The sequence below is a fragment of the Hypanus sabinus genome, chromosome 7 (genome assembly GCF_030144855.1).
Source record: "Hypanus sabinus isolate sHypSab1 chromosome 7, sHypSab1.hap1, whole genome shotgun sequence".
Lineage (NCBI taxonomy): Eukaryota > Metazoa > Chordata > Chondrichthyes > Myliobatiformes > Dasyatidae > Hypanus > Hypanus sabinus.
Window position 1 is genome coordinate 5,113,424 of NC_082712.1, and position 15,270 is coordinate 5,128,693.

The 15,270-nt window shown below is 38.9% G+C and overlaps 1 protein-coding gene across 3 annotated transcripts in view; it reads left to right on the forward strand.

Annotated features, from left to right (window-relative positions):
- nek1 (NIMA-related kinase 1) overlaps nucleotides 1-15,270 on the forward strand; it is a 173,904-nt gene that overhangs the window by 75,856 nt on the left and 82,778 nt on the right. For all 3 annotated transcript variants that reach the window (XM_059974106.1, XM_059974108.1, XM_059974107.1), the window contains exons 16-18: nucleotides 6,366-6,553; nucleotides 8,606-8,737; nucleotides 10,462-10,564. In XM_059974106.1, coding sequence (XP_059830089.1) covers nucleotides 6,366-6,553; nucleotides 8,606-8,737; nucleotides 10,462-10,564 — 423 coding nt within the window. The remainder of the gene's footprint in view (nucleotides 1-6,365; nucleotides 6,554-8,605; nucleotides 8,738-10,461; nucleotides 10,565-15,270) is intronic.

Genomic DNA, 15,270 nt, shown 5'->3' on the forward strand with positions numbered 1-15,270 from the left:
AGGGATATGGTGAGGAGGGGCATTAATGGAAGTTAGAGAGGTCAATGTTCATGCCATCAGGTTGGAGGCTACCCAGCCGGTATATAAGGTGTTGTTCCTCCAACCTGAGTGTGGCTTCATCTTGACAGTAGAAGAGGCCATGGATAGTCATATTAGAATGGGAATGGGACGTGGAATTAAAATGTGTGGCCTTTCTTTCTCCCTAGGCCTCCCGTCCCATGATCCTTTCCCTTCTTCAGCTCTGCATCCCTTTTGCCAATCACCTTTCCAGCTCTTAGCTTCACCCCACCCCCTCCGGTCTTCTCCTATCGTTTTGCATTTTCCCCTCCCCCTCCTACTTTAAAATCTCTTACTATCTTTCCTTTCAGTTAGTCCTGACGAAGGGTCTCGACCTGAAACATCAACAGTGCTTCTCCCTATAAATGCTGCTTGGCCTGCTGTGTTCCACCAGCATTTTGTGTGTGTTGTTTGAGTACACTCAAGTCAGCTTGAGTTCATCAGTCTGATGGCCTGGTGGAAGAAGCTGTCCTGGAGCCCACTGGTCCTGGCTTTTATGCTGCGGTACCGTTTTCCGGATGGTAGTAGCTGGAATAGATAGTGGTTGGGTTGGCTTGTGTCTCCAATGACCCTACAGTCCCTTTTTATACACCTGTCTTTGTAAATGTCCTGAATCATGGAAGTGAACAACTGCAGATGTGCTGGGCTCTCCGTACCACTCTCTGCAGAGTCCTGCAATTAAGGGAGGTACAGTTCCCATACGAGGCAGTGATGCAGCCAGTCAACATACTCTCAGTTGTGCCCCTGTAGTAAGTTCTTTGGATTTGGGGGCCCATACCAAACTTTTCACCACACAGCTGGTCTGTACAGACCACGTGAGGTCCTCTTTGATGTGGATGCAAGGAACTTGAAGCTGTTTACCCTCAACCCCAGATCCATTGATATCAACAGGGGTTAGCCGGTCTTCATTCCTCCTGTAATCCACAATCATCTCCTTTGTTTTTGCAACATTGAGGGAGAAGTTGTTTCTTTGAGACCACTGTGTCAGGGTGATGACTTCTTCCCTGTAGGCCACCTCATTATTGTTTGAGATGAGGCCAATCAATGTAGTGTCGTTGGCAAATTTAATTAGCAGAGTGGAGCTGTGGATGGTAATACAGTCATGGGTATACAGAGAGTAAAGGAGGGATTCAGTACGCAGCCCTGAGGGGCTCCTGTATTGACAGTCAAAGGGTTGGAGGTTAGGGAGCCCACTCTTACAATCTGCTGGCGATCTGACAAGAAGTCCAGGATCCAGCTGCACAAGGTAGGGTCAAGGCCGAGGTCTTTGAGATTCTTGTTGAGCCTGGATGGAACTGTGGCATTGAATGCTGAACTGAAGTCCAGAACAGCATTCTCACATAAGCATCCTTCTTCTCCAGATGTGTAAGGACAATATGTAGAGCAGTGGCTATTGCGTCAGCTGTTGATCAGTGTTGGCAGTGTTGGTAGGGGGCCCAGTTTGGGTGGTAGCAAGCTGCAGATCCTTGACCAGCCTCTTAAAGCATTTGCTTATTATTGAGGTGAGTGTGACAGGAGGCCAGTCATTCAGACATGTTACCTTGGTCTTTTTTGGTACAGGTATAATGGTGGATAATTTGGAGCAGGAGGGCACTCTACACTGGGAGAGGGAGAGATTAAAAATGTCGGTAAATATACCTGGCAGTTGTGCTGCATACATCCTGACTACTCGCCCTGGATTGCCGCCCGGTCCTGTAGCCTCACGACTGGCCACTCATTGGAAACATCTGTGTACCTTAGCCTCAGAGGTGACCAGGTTGTAGCAGTGTGTTTCCTCGGAAGCTCAGAGTTAGCGTCATGGAATCTAGCGTAAAAGCAATTGAGCTCATCTGGGAGAGAGGCCGCTGTGTTGGCAGCACCATAATGTTTGGCTTTGAAGTCTGCAATGGTATGCAACCCTCGTCACAAGTCACGTGTGCTATTCGTTGTGAATCTTGACTCATTCTTCTTCCTATATTGTTGTTTTGCAGCCTTGATAGCTTTGTGCAGATCGTAGCTGCTTTTCTTGAGCTCTCGTTGATCTCCAGCAATGCAAGCTCGATATTGCGCTGTAAGTGCTGCTCGCACGGAACTATTGATCCAGGGTTTCTGGTTCAGGAAAACCCTGACTGACTTCCTGGGGACAACGTCGTTGATGCACTTCTGGATGAAGCACATGACTCTATCAGTGAACTTGGAGACATCCTAATCATGAATGAATGAATGAATCATCTTTGTTGTCATTATACATAGATACATTGAAACTCTGTTTGGCTTCCTCTCAGGCAATTAAATGAAGTGGTAGATGAAAACAAGACATTAATAGAAAAACGAGTTGCTTTAGATGCAGAAAAAGCATTTGATAGATTGGAATGGGATTTTTTATTTAAGGTATTGGAAAAATATGGATTAGGAGTATCTTTTATAAAATGGATTAAAACCTTAAATAGTAATCCCAAAGCTAAAGTAGTGACAAATGGTCAAATTTCAACACCATTTCAGTTAACAAGGTCAACTAGGCAAGATTGTCCATTATCACCTGCTTTATTCGTGTTGGCGATAGAGCCATTAGCTGAATTAATTAGAATGGACCCAGATTTTAAGGGTTTCAGAGTTAATCAGGAAAAATACAAGATTAGCTTATTTGCTGATGATGTTCTGCTTTATCTAACAAACCCATTACATTTGTTGAGTAAATTATCCTATAGATTAGAAGAATATGGGAAAATATCAGGTTATAAAATAAATTGGGATAAAAGTGAAATTTTACCTCTTACTAAAGGAGATTATGGTCGATGTCGATTAATAACCCAATTTAGATGCCCGGCAAATGGTATAAAATATTTAGGTATAAGAGTTGATAATGATATAAAGAATTTATATAAATTAAATTACTTACCACTATTGAAAAAAATTCAAGAAGATCTTGATAAATGGATGGTATTACCAATAACATTAGTAGGTACAGTAAATACCATAAAAATGAATATATTTCCTAGATTACAATACTTATTTCAATCACTACCAATACAAATACCCCAGAAGTTTTTTCAGGAGTTAAATAAATATGTGAGGAAGTTTCTTTGGAAAGGTAAGATGTCAAGAATATCGTTAGAAAAATTGACATGGAAATTTGATCTAGGAGGGTTACAACTTCCAAATTTTAAGAATTATTATAAAGCAAATCAACTTAGATTTATTGCATCTTTTTTTGAGAAAGATAAACTGGCATGGATTAGAATAGAACTAGATAAAATAGGAGAAAATAAAATATACCAGAAGATTTTATATATAAATGGGAATCTAAATGGATACGGGAAAAGAAAGAATCTCCTATACTAAAACATTTGATTGACTTATGGAATAAGATAAATGTTGACGATGAGATAAAGAAATCCTTATTAACAGAGATCTTTAATTCAAAATCGACTTATTCCTTTTACAATGGATAATCAACTTTTATATAATTGGTTTCAAAAAGGGATTAGATATATAGGTGATTGTTTTGAAGGAGGTATATTAATGTCATTTGATCAATTAAAGAATAAATATAAAGTATCAAACAATACTCTTTTTTGTTACTTTCAACTAAGGGCTTATTTAAGAGAAAAATTAGGTCAAGCAATGTTATTGCCGAAATCTAATGAAATAGAAACTTTAATTCAAAAAGGAAAGGTTAAAAAATTCATTTCTTGTATGTATATTTTGATTCAAAAACAGGCAATTAAACAAGGAGTCCATAAGTCAAGACAAAAATGGGAAAGTGACTTGAATATTAAAATTGAAGAAAAAAATTGGTCAAGACTATGTCTTGAGAGTATGGCAAATACAATAAATGTCCGGTTAAGATTAGTGCAATATAACTTTTTACATCAATTATATATTACACTACAAAAAATAAATAAATTAAACCCAAATATATCTGATCAATGTTTCCGATGTAACCAAGAAATTGGTACTTTTTTACATTCTACTTGGTCTTGTTCTAAAATTCAACCTTTTTGTACAAGTTGTATTGGAACAAATTATTGAAATACAACTTCCACGTAATCCAATATTATTTTTATTAGGTGATATTGAAGGGATAAAACCGATACCCAAATTGAATAAATATCAGAAAGAATTTATAAAAATTGTATTGGCAGTAGCCAAAAAGGCTATTGCAGTTACTTGGAAATTGAATACATATTTAAGTATAGATCGTTGGAAGAAAGAAATTTATAGCTGTATTCCACTTGAAAAAATTACTTATAATTTAAGAGATAAATATGAAACATATTTGAAAATTTGGCCCCCTTATTTACAAAAGACAGGATTAAATATATAGGTGCTCCGAAGATGAAATAATTGGTTATTTGGGGAAAGAAATAGATATATATACTAAAGTTATTACGAACTCCATGGAGCATGTGGGGATCTTCCAATATCCAGGCACTCTTTCTTTCTTTTTTTCTTTCTTTCTTTCTCTTTTTTTCCTATAGGGATGCTAGGGGGGAGGGGTTAAGAGGAGGGGGGAATGGGTAATATACTTTTTTTTCTCTACTTTTATTTTGTAACTACTTGAAATACAATGAAAAAAAGTTTTTAAAAAAATAGAAAAACGGTATTAAATAGATCAGTAGCAGAAAATAAGTTGCAGCAGCACCATGAAAGACGCTCATCGAAGCAGTCCTGAAGCGTGGAGGCCGATTGGTCAGACCAACAGTGGACGGTTTTAACTATGGCCACCTCATGTTTCAGCTTCTGCCTGTACGTCGGAAGAAGCAGAATTGAAGAGTGACCTGATTTTCCAAAAGCTGGGCAAAGGAGAGCTTTGCAAGCATTGCAGAAGGGAGTGTAGCAGTGGTCAAGTGTTTTATCTCCACGAGTGCTCACCTGGATGTGCTGACAAAACTTCGGAGAGACTTGTGACAGCGACACTCAGTTAAAGTCACAGGTGGTGATGAAGGCAACCTCTGGGTGTGCAGTCTCCAGCGTGTTGATGGTCCCATACAGTTCCTTGAGAGCCAGGGGATATCAGCCTGTGGCAGAATGTACACCGCTGTGATGATAACAGCCATGAACTCCCTAGGCAGCCAGCAGGGTCTGCACAGCAGCACCAGGTATTCCAGGCCTGGGGAACAAAAGGATTTGAGTGCATGCACATTCTGGGGGTTGCACCAAACATCGTTGACCATGAAGCATACCCCTCCTCCTTTACTCTTCCCGGTGAGGTTTTTTGACCTGTCTGCCCATAGAATTTTGTGTTTATGATTCTCTGTGTTGCCTTCTTAGTAGGAAGGTGTTCTTGAGCATAGTAACCAAGCTGATTTTCACAACTGCAGGGAAAGATTTTGGAAGTGAAAGGCCTGTGGAAACCACTTTGTCTCACTGATGGGAGGTATGATTGGGTAACTAAGGAGAAGTATATTCAGTATATTAATCATCAAGCTCTCTGGTACTTCAACATTGCTAAATCTAATTCAGGCAATGCCACCCATCATGAAATAATGGAAGTTATTAACTTAATCAGCAGTAAAATTGACCTAAGTTCTTCCAGCAGATTGTTTATTGCTCCAGCACCTCAGTCTCTAGTGACTTTTTCCTGACTTGACTCTATTCCATTCCTTCACTTTCATTCCTTCAAGTCAATTTTATTGTCATATGCACAAGTACAATGAGGCATAGATAAAATGAAAAACTTCTTTGAGGTAGCATTGCTAGTAGGATTAGGGTTGTGCAGATTGGTTCCATGACCTGATGGTTGAAAGCTGTCAAGTTCTTGAATGATTGCCTTCTCCATCAGTTTGAAGTTCCAGCATGAAAGTTAAGAGGGTGGATGGTGGACAACTAATACTTGAGGCATAATTAAAAAGTTATTATAATTAATAAGGGAAAATCTGCAGATGCTAGAAATCTGAGCAACACACACAAAATGCTGGAGGAACTCAGCAGGTCAGGCAGCATCTGTGGGGGAAAAAGTACAGTTGACGAATGCTGCATAGTCTGCTGAGTTCCTTCAGCATATTGTGTCTATTGTACTATTATAACTTGATTTTTGTTCACAGCAGCTTACAGAGAGCTATACCATAAATAGAATCTCTTTTTAGAAAAAATACAATGAGTTGTGAACTGAAATATTCCCTCAGTACTATAGTCAATTGAGCATGCAACTTCTTTCTGTAAGAACTTTAAAACCAATGAACTCTTTCTTCACAGAGTTGGTAACAATGAGGATTTTTCCTCCTAGTGTATATATCCAGTTTGCTTGTGATGCTTTACATTGGAAGATTTTAAACATAATTTTGAACTTTTGCTCACCATTGAATTAACAAGTGCTTTGTTCACAGGTTCCTTTCTCTGGTGGTGGGGGTGGAGGGTCAGGAGGTATCCTGCCAGCAGCTCATAAGGGGCAACACTATGAACATTATCATGCTATCCTGGACCAAATGCAGCAACAGAAGGAAAACATTAAAGGGTTTGAGGACAAACGTGTAAAGTGGAATATAGAGACACCACCTCGGGAACATATTTACAGGTACTTGTTGATGTACTTTAATGAGTATCCACAGATAGAAGGCTGACATCTGAATGCTGTTCTTCTGGGTGGGAGTGAAAATTACTTTTACTTTTAGCAAATCGGAAAATAATTTTTCAAGATTTTTGTATGTATGAAATCCTCCCAAATGCATTGCTTTCTATTGCAATTTTTAAAGTACATCCCAAAATCAGCTCAAAGGTTGCCCAGCTTTAAAAGTAGTGTATTACAAAGCTAAGTGGTACAGTTATGTCAGAGGCATCGAGATCTTTCAAACAGCTCAAAAAAGTCAATTTCTAGTATCGATTGAAGGATAATGTTGGCCAAGATAATAAAATTATTGCTTTTTTTTCCCAGGGTGTAATAAGATCCTCATTCAACTGAAAATGCAATTACTGTACAAGCAGTTAGGACTTCAGTCTCTAAGGGGCCATCTGATGGATGGCAACTGCAGCAGCCTAGCATCTTGTCATTAGTGTTTTAAAATACACCCGCGGCAAAGATCTTGAATGCAGTTCAATCTCCTAACGCTGCAAGTTGCACTTTGCTGTTGTGTTCTACACATCTTGTAGAATTTTGATGTTGATTTAATTGTATCTTATCAACAAACAAAGTAATCTTGATATTTTTGTATTTAATATGTAAAGAATTCCCCAATAAATTAGCAGCTGGTGGAAGAAAGTTACATAATTATTTGAGGCCTTTTAGAGTGGTGTGCCCACACCACAGCTTGTCCATGTGGCTGCTGTCTGTTAGAATTCCACACCCAGGCTATTCTCTATAACTTAAGTTTTTTGATGATGTGATCAAAATTGTTGATGAGGGCAGGGCGGTAGACTTCATTGCAATGGATTTCGGAAAGGCTTTTGTTAAAGATTCCACATGGTAGGCTTCTCTAGAAGATTAGATAACATCAAATCCAGAGAGGATTAGCTAACTGGATTCACAGATGTCTTAATGTTAGAAAACAGGGTGATGGAGAAAGATTGTTTCTTAGATTGGAGGTTTGTGGCTAGTTGTGTGTCTCAGAAGTTAGTACTCGGCCCATTGTTGCTTGTCATCTCTATCAGCATGTACAAAGATTTGGATCAGCATGTACAAAGCATTGTTACTAAGTTTGCAAATGACACTAAAGTAGATGATACAGTTGTCAGTGAAGAAGATCATCATGTTACATGGGATCTTGATCAGCTGAGTAAGTGGCTGGGGAATAGCACTTGAAGAAGCTTGAGATTGTTGCATTATGCCAAGTCAAATCCAGGCAGGGCATTCATATGCACAGCAGGGCCCTGGGATATGTTGTAGAACAGAGGGATTTAGGAGTTCGAGTACATGGTTTCCTGAAGGTGGAGTTAGATAAGGTCACGAAGAAAACTTTTGCACACTGGCTTTCATAAGTCAGGGCACTCAGTATAAAGTTGGGAGGATATACAGAATGCTGATGAGGTGGTACCTGAGGTATTGTGTTCAGTTTTGGTTATCTTGCTATTGGAAAGATATTATCAAGCAAAGGGTTATAAAACCAAGTTACTTTTTTCTATTGCTTGTCATACCTGCATGGTAACTTAGAATGACAAGAACACCTGCATCTTTCAACCTCTGTATCTTTTTCTCCCTACCAAAGTAGAAGACCTTGCATTTTCCACATTGATCCTGCTGTGTCCTCGCTCATAAATCTGAACAGTTTATGTCCCTCTAAAGTACCTCTCTATCCTCAGCCAAGTAGCCCAGTAGTTCGCACAATGTTTTCCAGTACCAGCTGTAAGAGCAGGGTTTCTGCTGCTGTCAGTAAGGAGACTCTACGTTCTCCCATGATCGTATGGGCTTCCTATGGGTGCTCCGGTCTCCTCCCACATTCCAAAGATGTATGATTAGGGTTAATTAGATGTGGCATGTTATCTTGGTGCCCAAAGCATGGTAATACTTGTGGGTTGCCCAGCACAATCCTGGCTGATTTGATTTGGCACAACAATGCATTTTACTGTGTGTTTCAGTGTATGTGTTACAAACAATTTCCTGTTCTCAGGAGGCCAGTTTTGCTCACTTTTACAGAAGAATGTCAGCAGCTGGAGGTGCTGGAATTCTGAATGGGCCAGGATTTCTCCACCAGCTGCCTGATGCAGAAGCAGTCAGAAGAGAAGTAAAGAGGCTTGAAAATGTGGCCAAGCAAGCAAATGCCTACAGGTATGTTGGTATCCTAGTAATGGGGTTTGAACTATTTATTTCCCTCCATAGATGCTGTCTAATTTGCTGAGTTCCTCCAGCATTTTGTGTGTGTTGCTGAAGATTTCCAGCATCTGCAGAATCTCTTGTCAGTATGGTGACTGGTCGTGCTCTTTCAGCAATCCAACTTGAAAACCCATTTAACACAATTTGTATAGCGACATAGTTGACACATTTTCCCTTTTTGTACCATGTATTATGCATCATTATTTTGGGTTATCAATCCTTTCAATTTCTAATTGGTAGCTAATATAGCCTTTCTGTTCACATCTCCTCAAAGGGAAGGATTTTAGAGATTAACACTGTGATAACTTCTATGGCCTGTAACTGCTATGCTTCCTTAATTGAGTGCACATTACTACATCTACCTTCCTACTATCTCCAATGTTCAAAGTTTCTAACTAAATTTAGTATCAGAGTATGTATATGTCACCATATACAACCCTGAAATTATTTTATTTTGGAGAGCATTCACAGTAGAATAAAGAAATACAATGGAATCGATGAAGAACTACGCACAGACTGACTAACAACCGATGTGCAATGGATAGACTGTGCAAATACAAAAACCCCACTAATAAATAAATAATATTGTGGACGTCAGTTGTAGAGTCTTTGAAAGTGAGTTCTTAGGCACTCACTTCTCTCACCTGTGAAGTCACATTTATTTGTGGAGCTCCATAGATCTAGTTGTTCTCTATGCCTACCAGTAAAGCTGACTTAGTGGTAATTAGACCTTAGCTTCTGAGGTACTGTGTTCAGATTGCCTAAATACTCAATGTGTAAAGTTCTTTAAATGTATTCATCAAGCTATAGACAGGTACAGCATGAGAGCAATCTCTTAAACATATCTATTGAACATCACCCAGCCTCTTGTACTAATTCTACCTTAATCCATTTGTTTTTTCTTCCCACATTCCCATCAACATCCCCAGACATTACCCCAAGAGGCAGAATTGGAATCAGGTTTAATCAATGAATTCTGTAATGTGAAACATGGTGTTTTGTGGCAGCAGTAGAGTCCAATGACATAAAATTACTATAAATTACAAAATACTGCAAAGAAGGGAATAATGAGGACTGTTCAGAAATCTGATGCTGGAGAATAAATCATTAAATCAGGCTTCTGTACCACCTCCCTGGTGTAGTAATGAGAAGGGGGCATATCTTGGAAATTAAAAGTCCTTAATGTTGGATGTCGCCGCATCATGGCCGCTTCTTGAAGATGTCTTTGGTGGGGAGGGTTGTGTCCATGATGGAGCAGGCTGAGTCTATGACCCTCTTGTGATCCTGTACATTAGAGCCTAAATGCTAGGCTGTGATGCACTAAGTCACCGAACACCATAGCAATTGTCTTTAACATGTCAAGTGTCCCCAAACTTCTTACAAAGTAGAGCTGCCTCATGGACGCGACACATTGATACAAAGAAGACGACACGTGAGGGGCTCTATTTCATTAGGAATTTGAGGATATTTTTTATGTCACCAAAGACTCTTACAGATATGTGTGTCAGCTTCTACTATGGGGAACATTACAACTGGTCGCATTGATCAATTAATGTCCCAAACTATACAAACAACTGAGAAGTGGAAGATATTTTATGTCTAAATGTGCTAATGGTACTCACTAACAGGCTTCTTTAATAAAGCTTTATTAATTGAAACCTACACATTTATTTGTCCAGGCAACGAGGATTTGCAGCAGCAGAAAGGGCAAAACAAGTTGAAGAATTTTGGCAGCGAAAACGGGAAGCTCTGCAGAATAAAGCACGTGGTGAAGGACACTTGGTATGAAATTTTTGGTTTCAGCCTTTTTTCACCCAGCTGTGGAAGGGAGACAGAATGGGTTAATCGTACACTGCCAGTGCATGCCAATCTTTCATACTTTTTGTATCCATTCTTATAATTCCTCAGTCAAGAAAGCAAGCAGTTCAATGTGATAGTATAGTATCATCCAATGTGTTTGATCGTCCACCCGACTGCTTCAGATCAACTTATAAAAACCACTGGTACCTGTTGTAACAAAGATTTGTACAAGATGAGTATGTGAGAGGGAAATTAATGGAATGATATTCTGAAAGGAGTGTGAAAAGGACAGTTTGATCATTAGCTTGTCTAAGTGCTGTTGATTTTGTGAAGTAAGGGTGTATGAGGTTCACTGAATTGTATAACCCCATTGCAGTGCCAGTTCATGTTTGCAGAATAGCTTTTGGATTTGAGTGTGATATCTGTGCTTGGTGAAAGCTCATCTTAATATCTTTTGATCATGTATATGTTTGAAATGTATTAATTTTCATGGTGAATTGTTGCTTGTGACTACATGCAACTCTCCTGAGCCTGAGTGTCCGAATTATGACCATGTAGTCCAAAAGGAATCACATCGGCTTCAGATGAATATTGTATATGTTGCTGATGGTTAAGAAACATCACCGAATCATAGCAGACTAGAACATGCACTATAAGGAGCAGGTTTTGACTTGGCATCTTCATTTGCTGAAACCTTGTAAAACTCGTGTGTCAACACCACATTTCTCTCTTGATATTTTTCTGTATTGAAAAATGTTTCTGAAAAGTGTTGAAATGATGTGTAATTTTATCTCAGCCTTCACATAAACTTTGGAATGAAGGAGTTTGCTGTTGATGGGAATGGTCAATGTGCTTTCAGGACAGCAAATACCAAATATAGAATGCAACACTGGATTTTGAATTCCAACCAATGACGCAAGGTGTGACAATGGTGGGTGAGGGGGTGGTTGATGATCCTATGCCTTTTATTTTGACTTTTAAAAACATTGGATTCAAGACTTAACAAATACTTTCATCTCTTGCAAGATAATTTTGAATTGTTATACAATTTTGGAGGGTTGAGTTTGGGCTGTTATGTCCCTTTCAAGGACTTGATTGCAACCACATGTGCTGATAATTTCAGTTTTTGAAAGGAACATCCATCAGAAATTTTCAATTACCTGCAGTTTCAACATTTTTGGTAAATCAAGATTCACTTTGTGTATCATTTGGATGGTAGTGTCAGATCTATGAGATGGGCATGCTCTTAGATTCATTTATTTATCATGTAAATCAAAGCATATAGTGTGAAATGTTGTTTGTATTAACAACCAACACAGGCTAAGTATGTTGAGAACAGCCTTCAAGTGTCGTCACACGCTCCAGTGCTGACGTAATATGCCCACAATGTTCAACACAAACAACAGCAGCAAAACAAACCCCTTTTCTTACTCCCACAGACCCACCCACTCACACTCAGATTTGCAACCCCAGAACAAGGCCACCTTAAGTCTTCCTTTTATGAAATGATGAAAATAATACAGGTTGAGTACTGAAGAATAGAAAAACACTGGTTGAAGCGAAAAATTAAGATTTTCATTGCATATTGATAAAAGTTTCTTTGTCAATGTCAGAGTGAACATATGCTGCTTTAAAGGTATGCTGATCATGAAACTAGCAAAGATCTACCCTGACAAATTGAAAATAGAAGTTAATTGTGTATATTCAGCAGGCTGGTTGCAGAAATTTAAGAAAAGGCAAGGCATTAAATTTTTAAAGATCTGTAGTTATAAACCATCTGCAGCAGAGAAATTAATTGAGCTTGCCAAAATTGTCACTGATAAAATCTAACACACTGAAGAGCTTCATCAGTATATATGTGTGATGAACAAGTGTGTAAAAAAGAAAGACTACTTATAGGTAGCACATAAATTCAGAGTCGGGAATGATGGTGATACTAAACAGCCATTGACTGTCACCTGTGTGGCCGAGGTAGTGATAACTTGCCTTTCTCTTGGTTCAATGTACGCATTATTGTTATATACTCAAAGTTATTAAAATATTATATAAAACTACCTTCAGAGTATATATACACTATAAGCTGTATGTGTAGTGTAAATGGATTTTGTGTTTAAACTTGGGTTCCATCCCCAAGGTATCTCATTATATAGATACAAATATTCCAAAATCCCCAAAAATCCGAAGTATAGACAGAGTCCATGGAGAGGAGGCTGGTTTCCATGATGTGCTGAGTTGTGTCCACAACTTTCTGCAGTCCTTGCAGTCATGGGGAGAGCAGTTGCCATATCGAGATGTGATGCATGCAAATAGAATATTTCTATGATGCATCTGTAAGTATTAGTAAGGTCGATGAGGACATGCCTGAAAGAGTAGAGCATTTTCTTGGCCATGCCATCTATGTGGCTGGATGAGGACATACTATCAGTAGTATTCACTCCATGGAAATTGAAGCTTTTAACTCTTTAAACTTCAGCACCATACCAGGAGTGTGTACGTTGCTCTACTTAAAATCAATGACCAGCTTTTGCTTTGCTGACATTGAGGGAAAACTTGTTATGACAGTATGTCACAAGGGCTCCCCCATCTCTTCTCTGTATTTCAATTCATTATTATTTGAGATTCAGCCCATCATGTTCCTGGTGATGTGGGATGTGAATATAACATGGTGTGAATTACAGAGGGTTATTCCTGTGAAATGCAGCTTGATGGTTAAGAAATGTCAATTAAATACATATTTTGAATGAGTCCATTCCTGCCACTATTTATAATTCATCCAGTTTCCACCATCAGTCACTTTCCTCTTGGTTCCCTACCCCACTTGTTCCCATTAGTTCTCTTTTCCACATCTACAATATCCGTGTGTATTTTCTCCTCAATGATCTGTTTACTTGCTTATTGCCAAAGACAGAACTAACTCTACACTGACCTCTGCTGCCTGGATTCTTTCTATCGGTTCTATTTGTTGTACCTCTTTGTCTACCATTGACTCCCCCACCCTCACAATTCCTTCTGTTAACATTTGTTCTTTCTTTGCAACATGCATGAAACGCTGGAAGAACTCAACAGGTCAGGCAGCATCTATGAAAAAGAATAAACAGTTGACATTTCTGGCTGAGGAGAGGTCCCGGGGGAAGTAATAGGCAGATTGGAAGTAAAAAGTTAGGGACTTCTGGTAAGATGGCGATCGCTTCGTGACTTCAAACTTCAAACGCTCCATTACATTTCTTACCTTTGCACTGTGTATCTCCCTTTTTAAATCTTAGTTCGTCAGTTTATCTGTTTTTTCTTATCTGCCTGCGAATACATCTATCTCACAATGACTACAAAGATTCCTAAATCCGGGAAAAAAGAAGCTTCCACGTCTCTGCCGAGATTCTCTCTATCTTGGAACAGAATTGACAAGACATTCTATCTGATATCAAGACTGAATTTAGAGCCTCTATTAGTCAGCTGGAATCAAAATTGGACCAGATTAACGCCAGAGTGGGTGATCAAGCCGAACATTTATCTCGCATCAACCTAACCTCCGAAGATTTAAAACGCCGCGTTCAGCAGCTGGAAACTCTTTGCTGTAACTTAACAGAGCAAAACAGCAAACTTGCCTCCAAAATGGCAGATCTCGAAAATTGGAGCAGGCGCTGCAATCTGCGAGTTCTCAGTTTGCCAGAGGTCACTGAAACGGGTTCTTCCGTTGAATTTTTCTCTTCTTTCCTTTGTGAGATTTTCAGGAAAGAATTTCTTCCAACTCCACCCGAGCTAGAAAGAGCCCATAGAGTTTATGTCCCTCAAGCTGTTTTAGGTTCTAGAGCACGGCCCGTTATCCTGTGTTTTCATCGATATCAGGTAAAAAACCGTCTGATGATGGAAGCACGCTGGAGAGGCACTCTGACTTTTCGAAATAATACTATTCATATCGTGGAAGACTATGCTCCCCAGGTTCTGAAGATGTGTGCCGAGTACAAAGGCGTTATGAAAGAACTCTCAATCGTGGATTCAAACCTTCTCTTCGTAATCCTGCCGATCTTCGAATTATGCTTACTACTGGGGATTATAAGTGGTTTAAATCAGTTAGGGAGGCTGAGGTGTTTGTCAAAGGTCTCTCAACCGTCTTGACTTCTTCGGACCCCGTTTGACTTTCCAAAATGGCTGATAAGTACTTTTTGAAAATAAAGTCTTTTTTGTGAACTCAGATTCTATTTGAGTAATTTAGTCCTTAACTACTGAGAATCCAAAGGGTTTTAGTCGGTCTCTCCTTGGACTTGGTGTGATTTTCTTCAATAGACGATTTAAATAAAATGCTTTCCTGTGGACTCAGATTTCATCTGTATAATTTAGTTTACTTTTGAATAACTTTAACTATAGAGAACTACAATTGGTCTTAGCTTATTTGGGAGACTTGGAGTTTTTGTTGAAGGTCTCCCTGTCAATTTATTGTATAAGACCTGCTTTTTTTAAAAATGACTGTTATGTACGTACTTTATATATAAAATTTCCCCTCTCTTTTCCCCCCTCTTTTTCTTCTAAATTTACCTTTTTTTTCAATTTTTTCATAGTCTCTCGCAGGGAGATTATTTCTCGATTATTATTTTGTATTAAGTTTTATATTCTTTCTGATGAAGGTGTTTCTATTTGTAATTCTGATTTGTAGTGCATAAATTAGTTAGTCTTTGCTATATTATTTACACGGA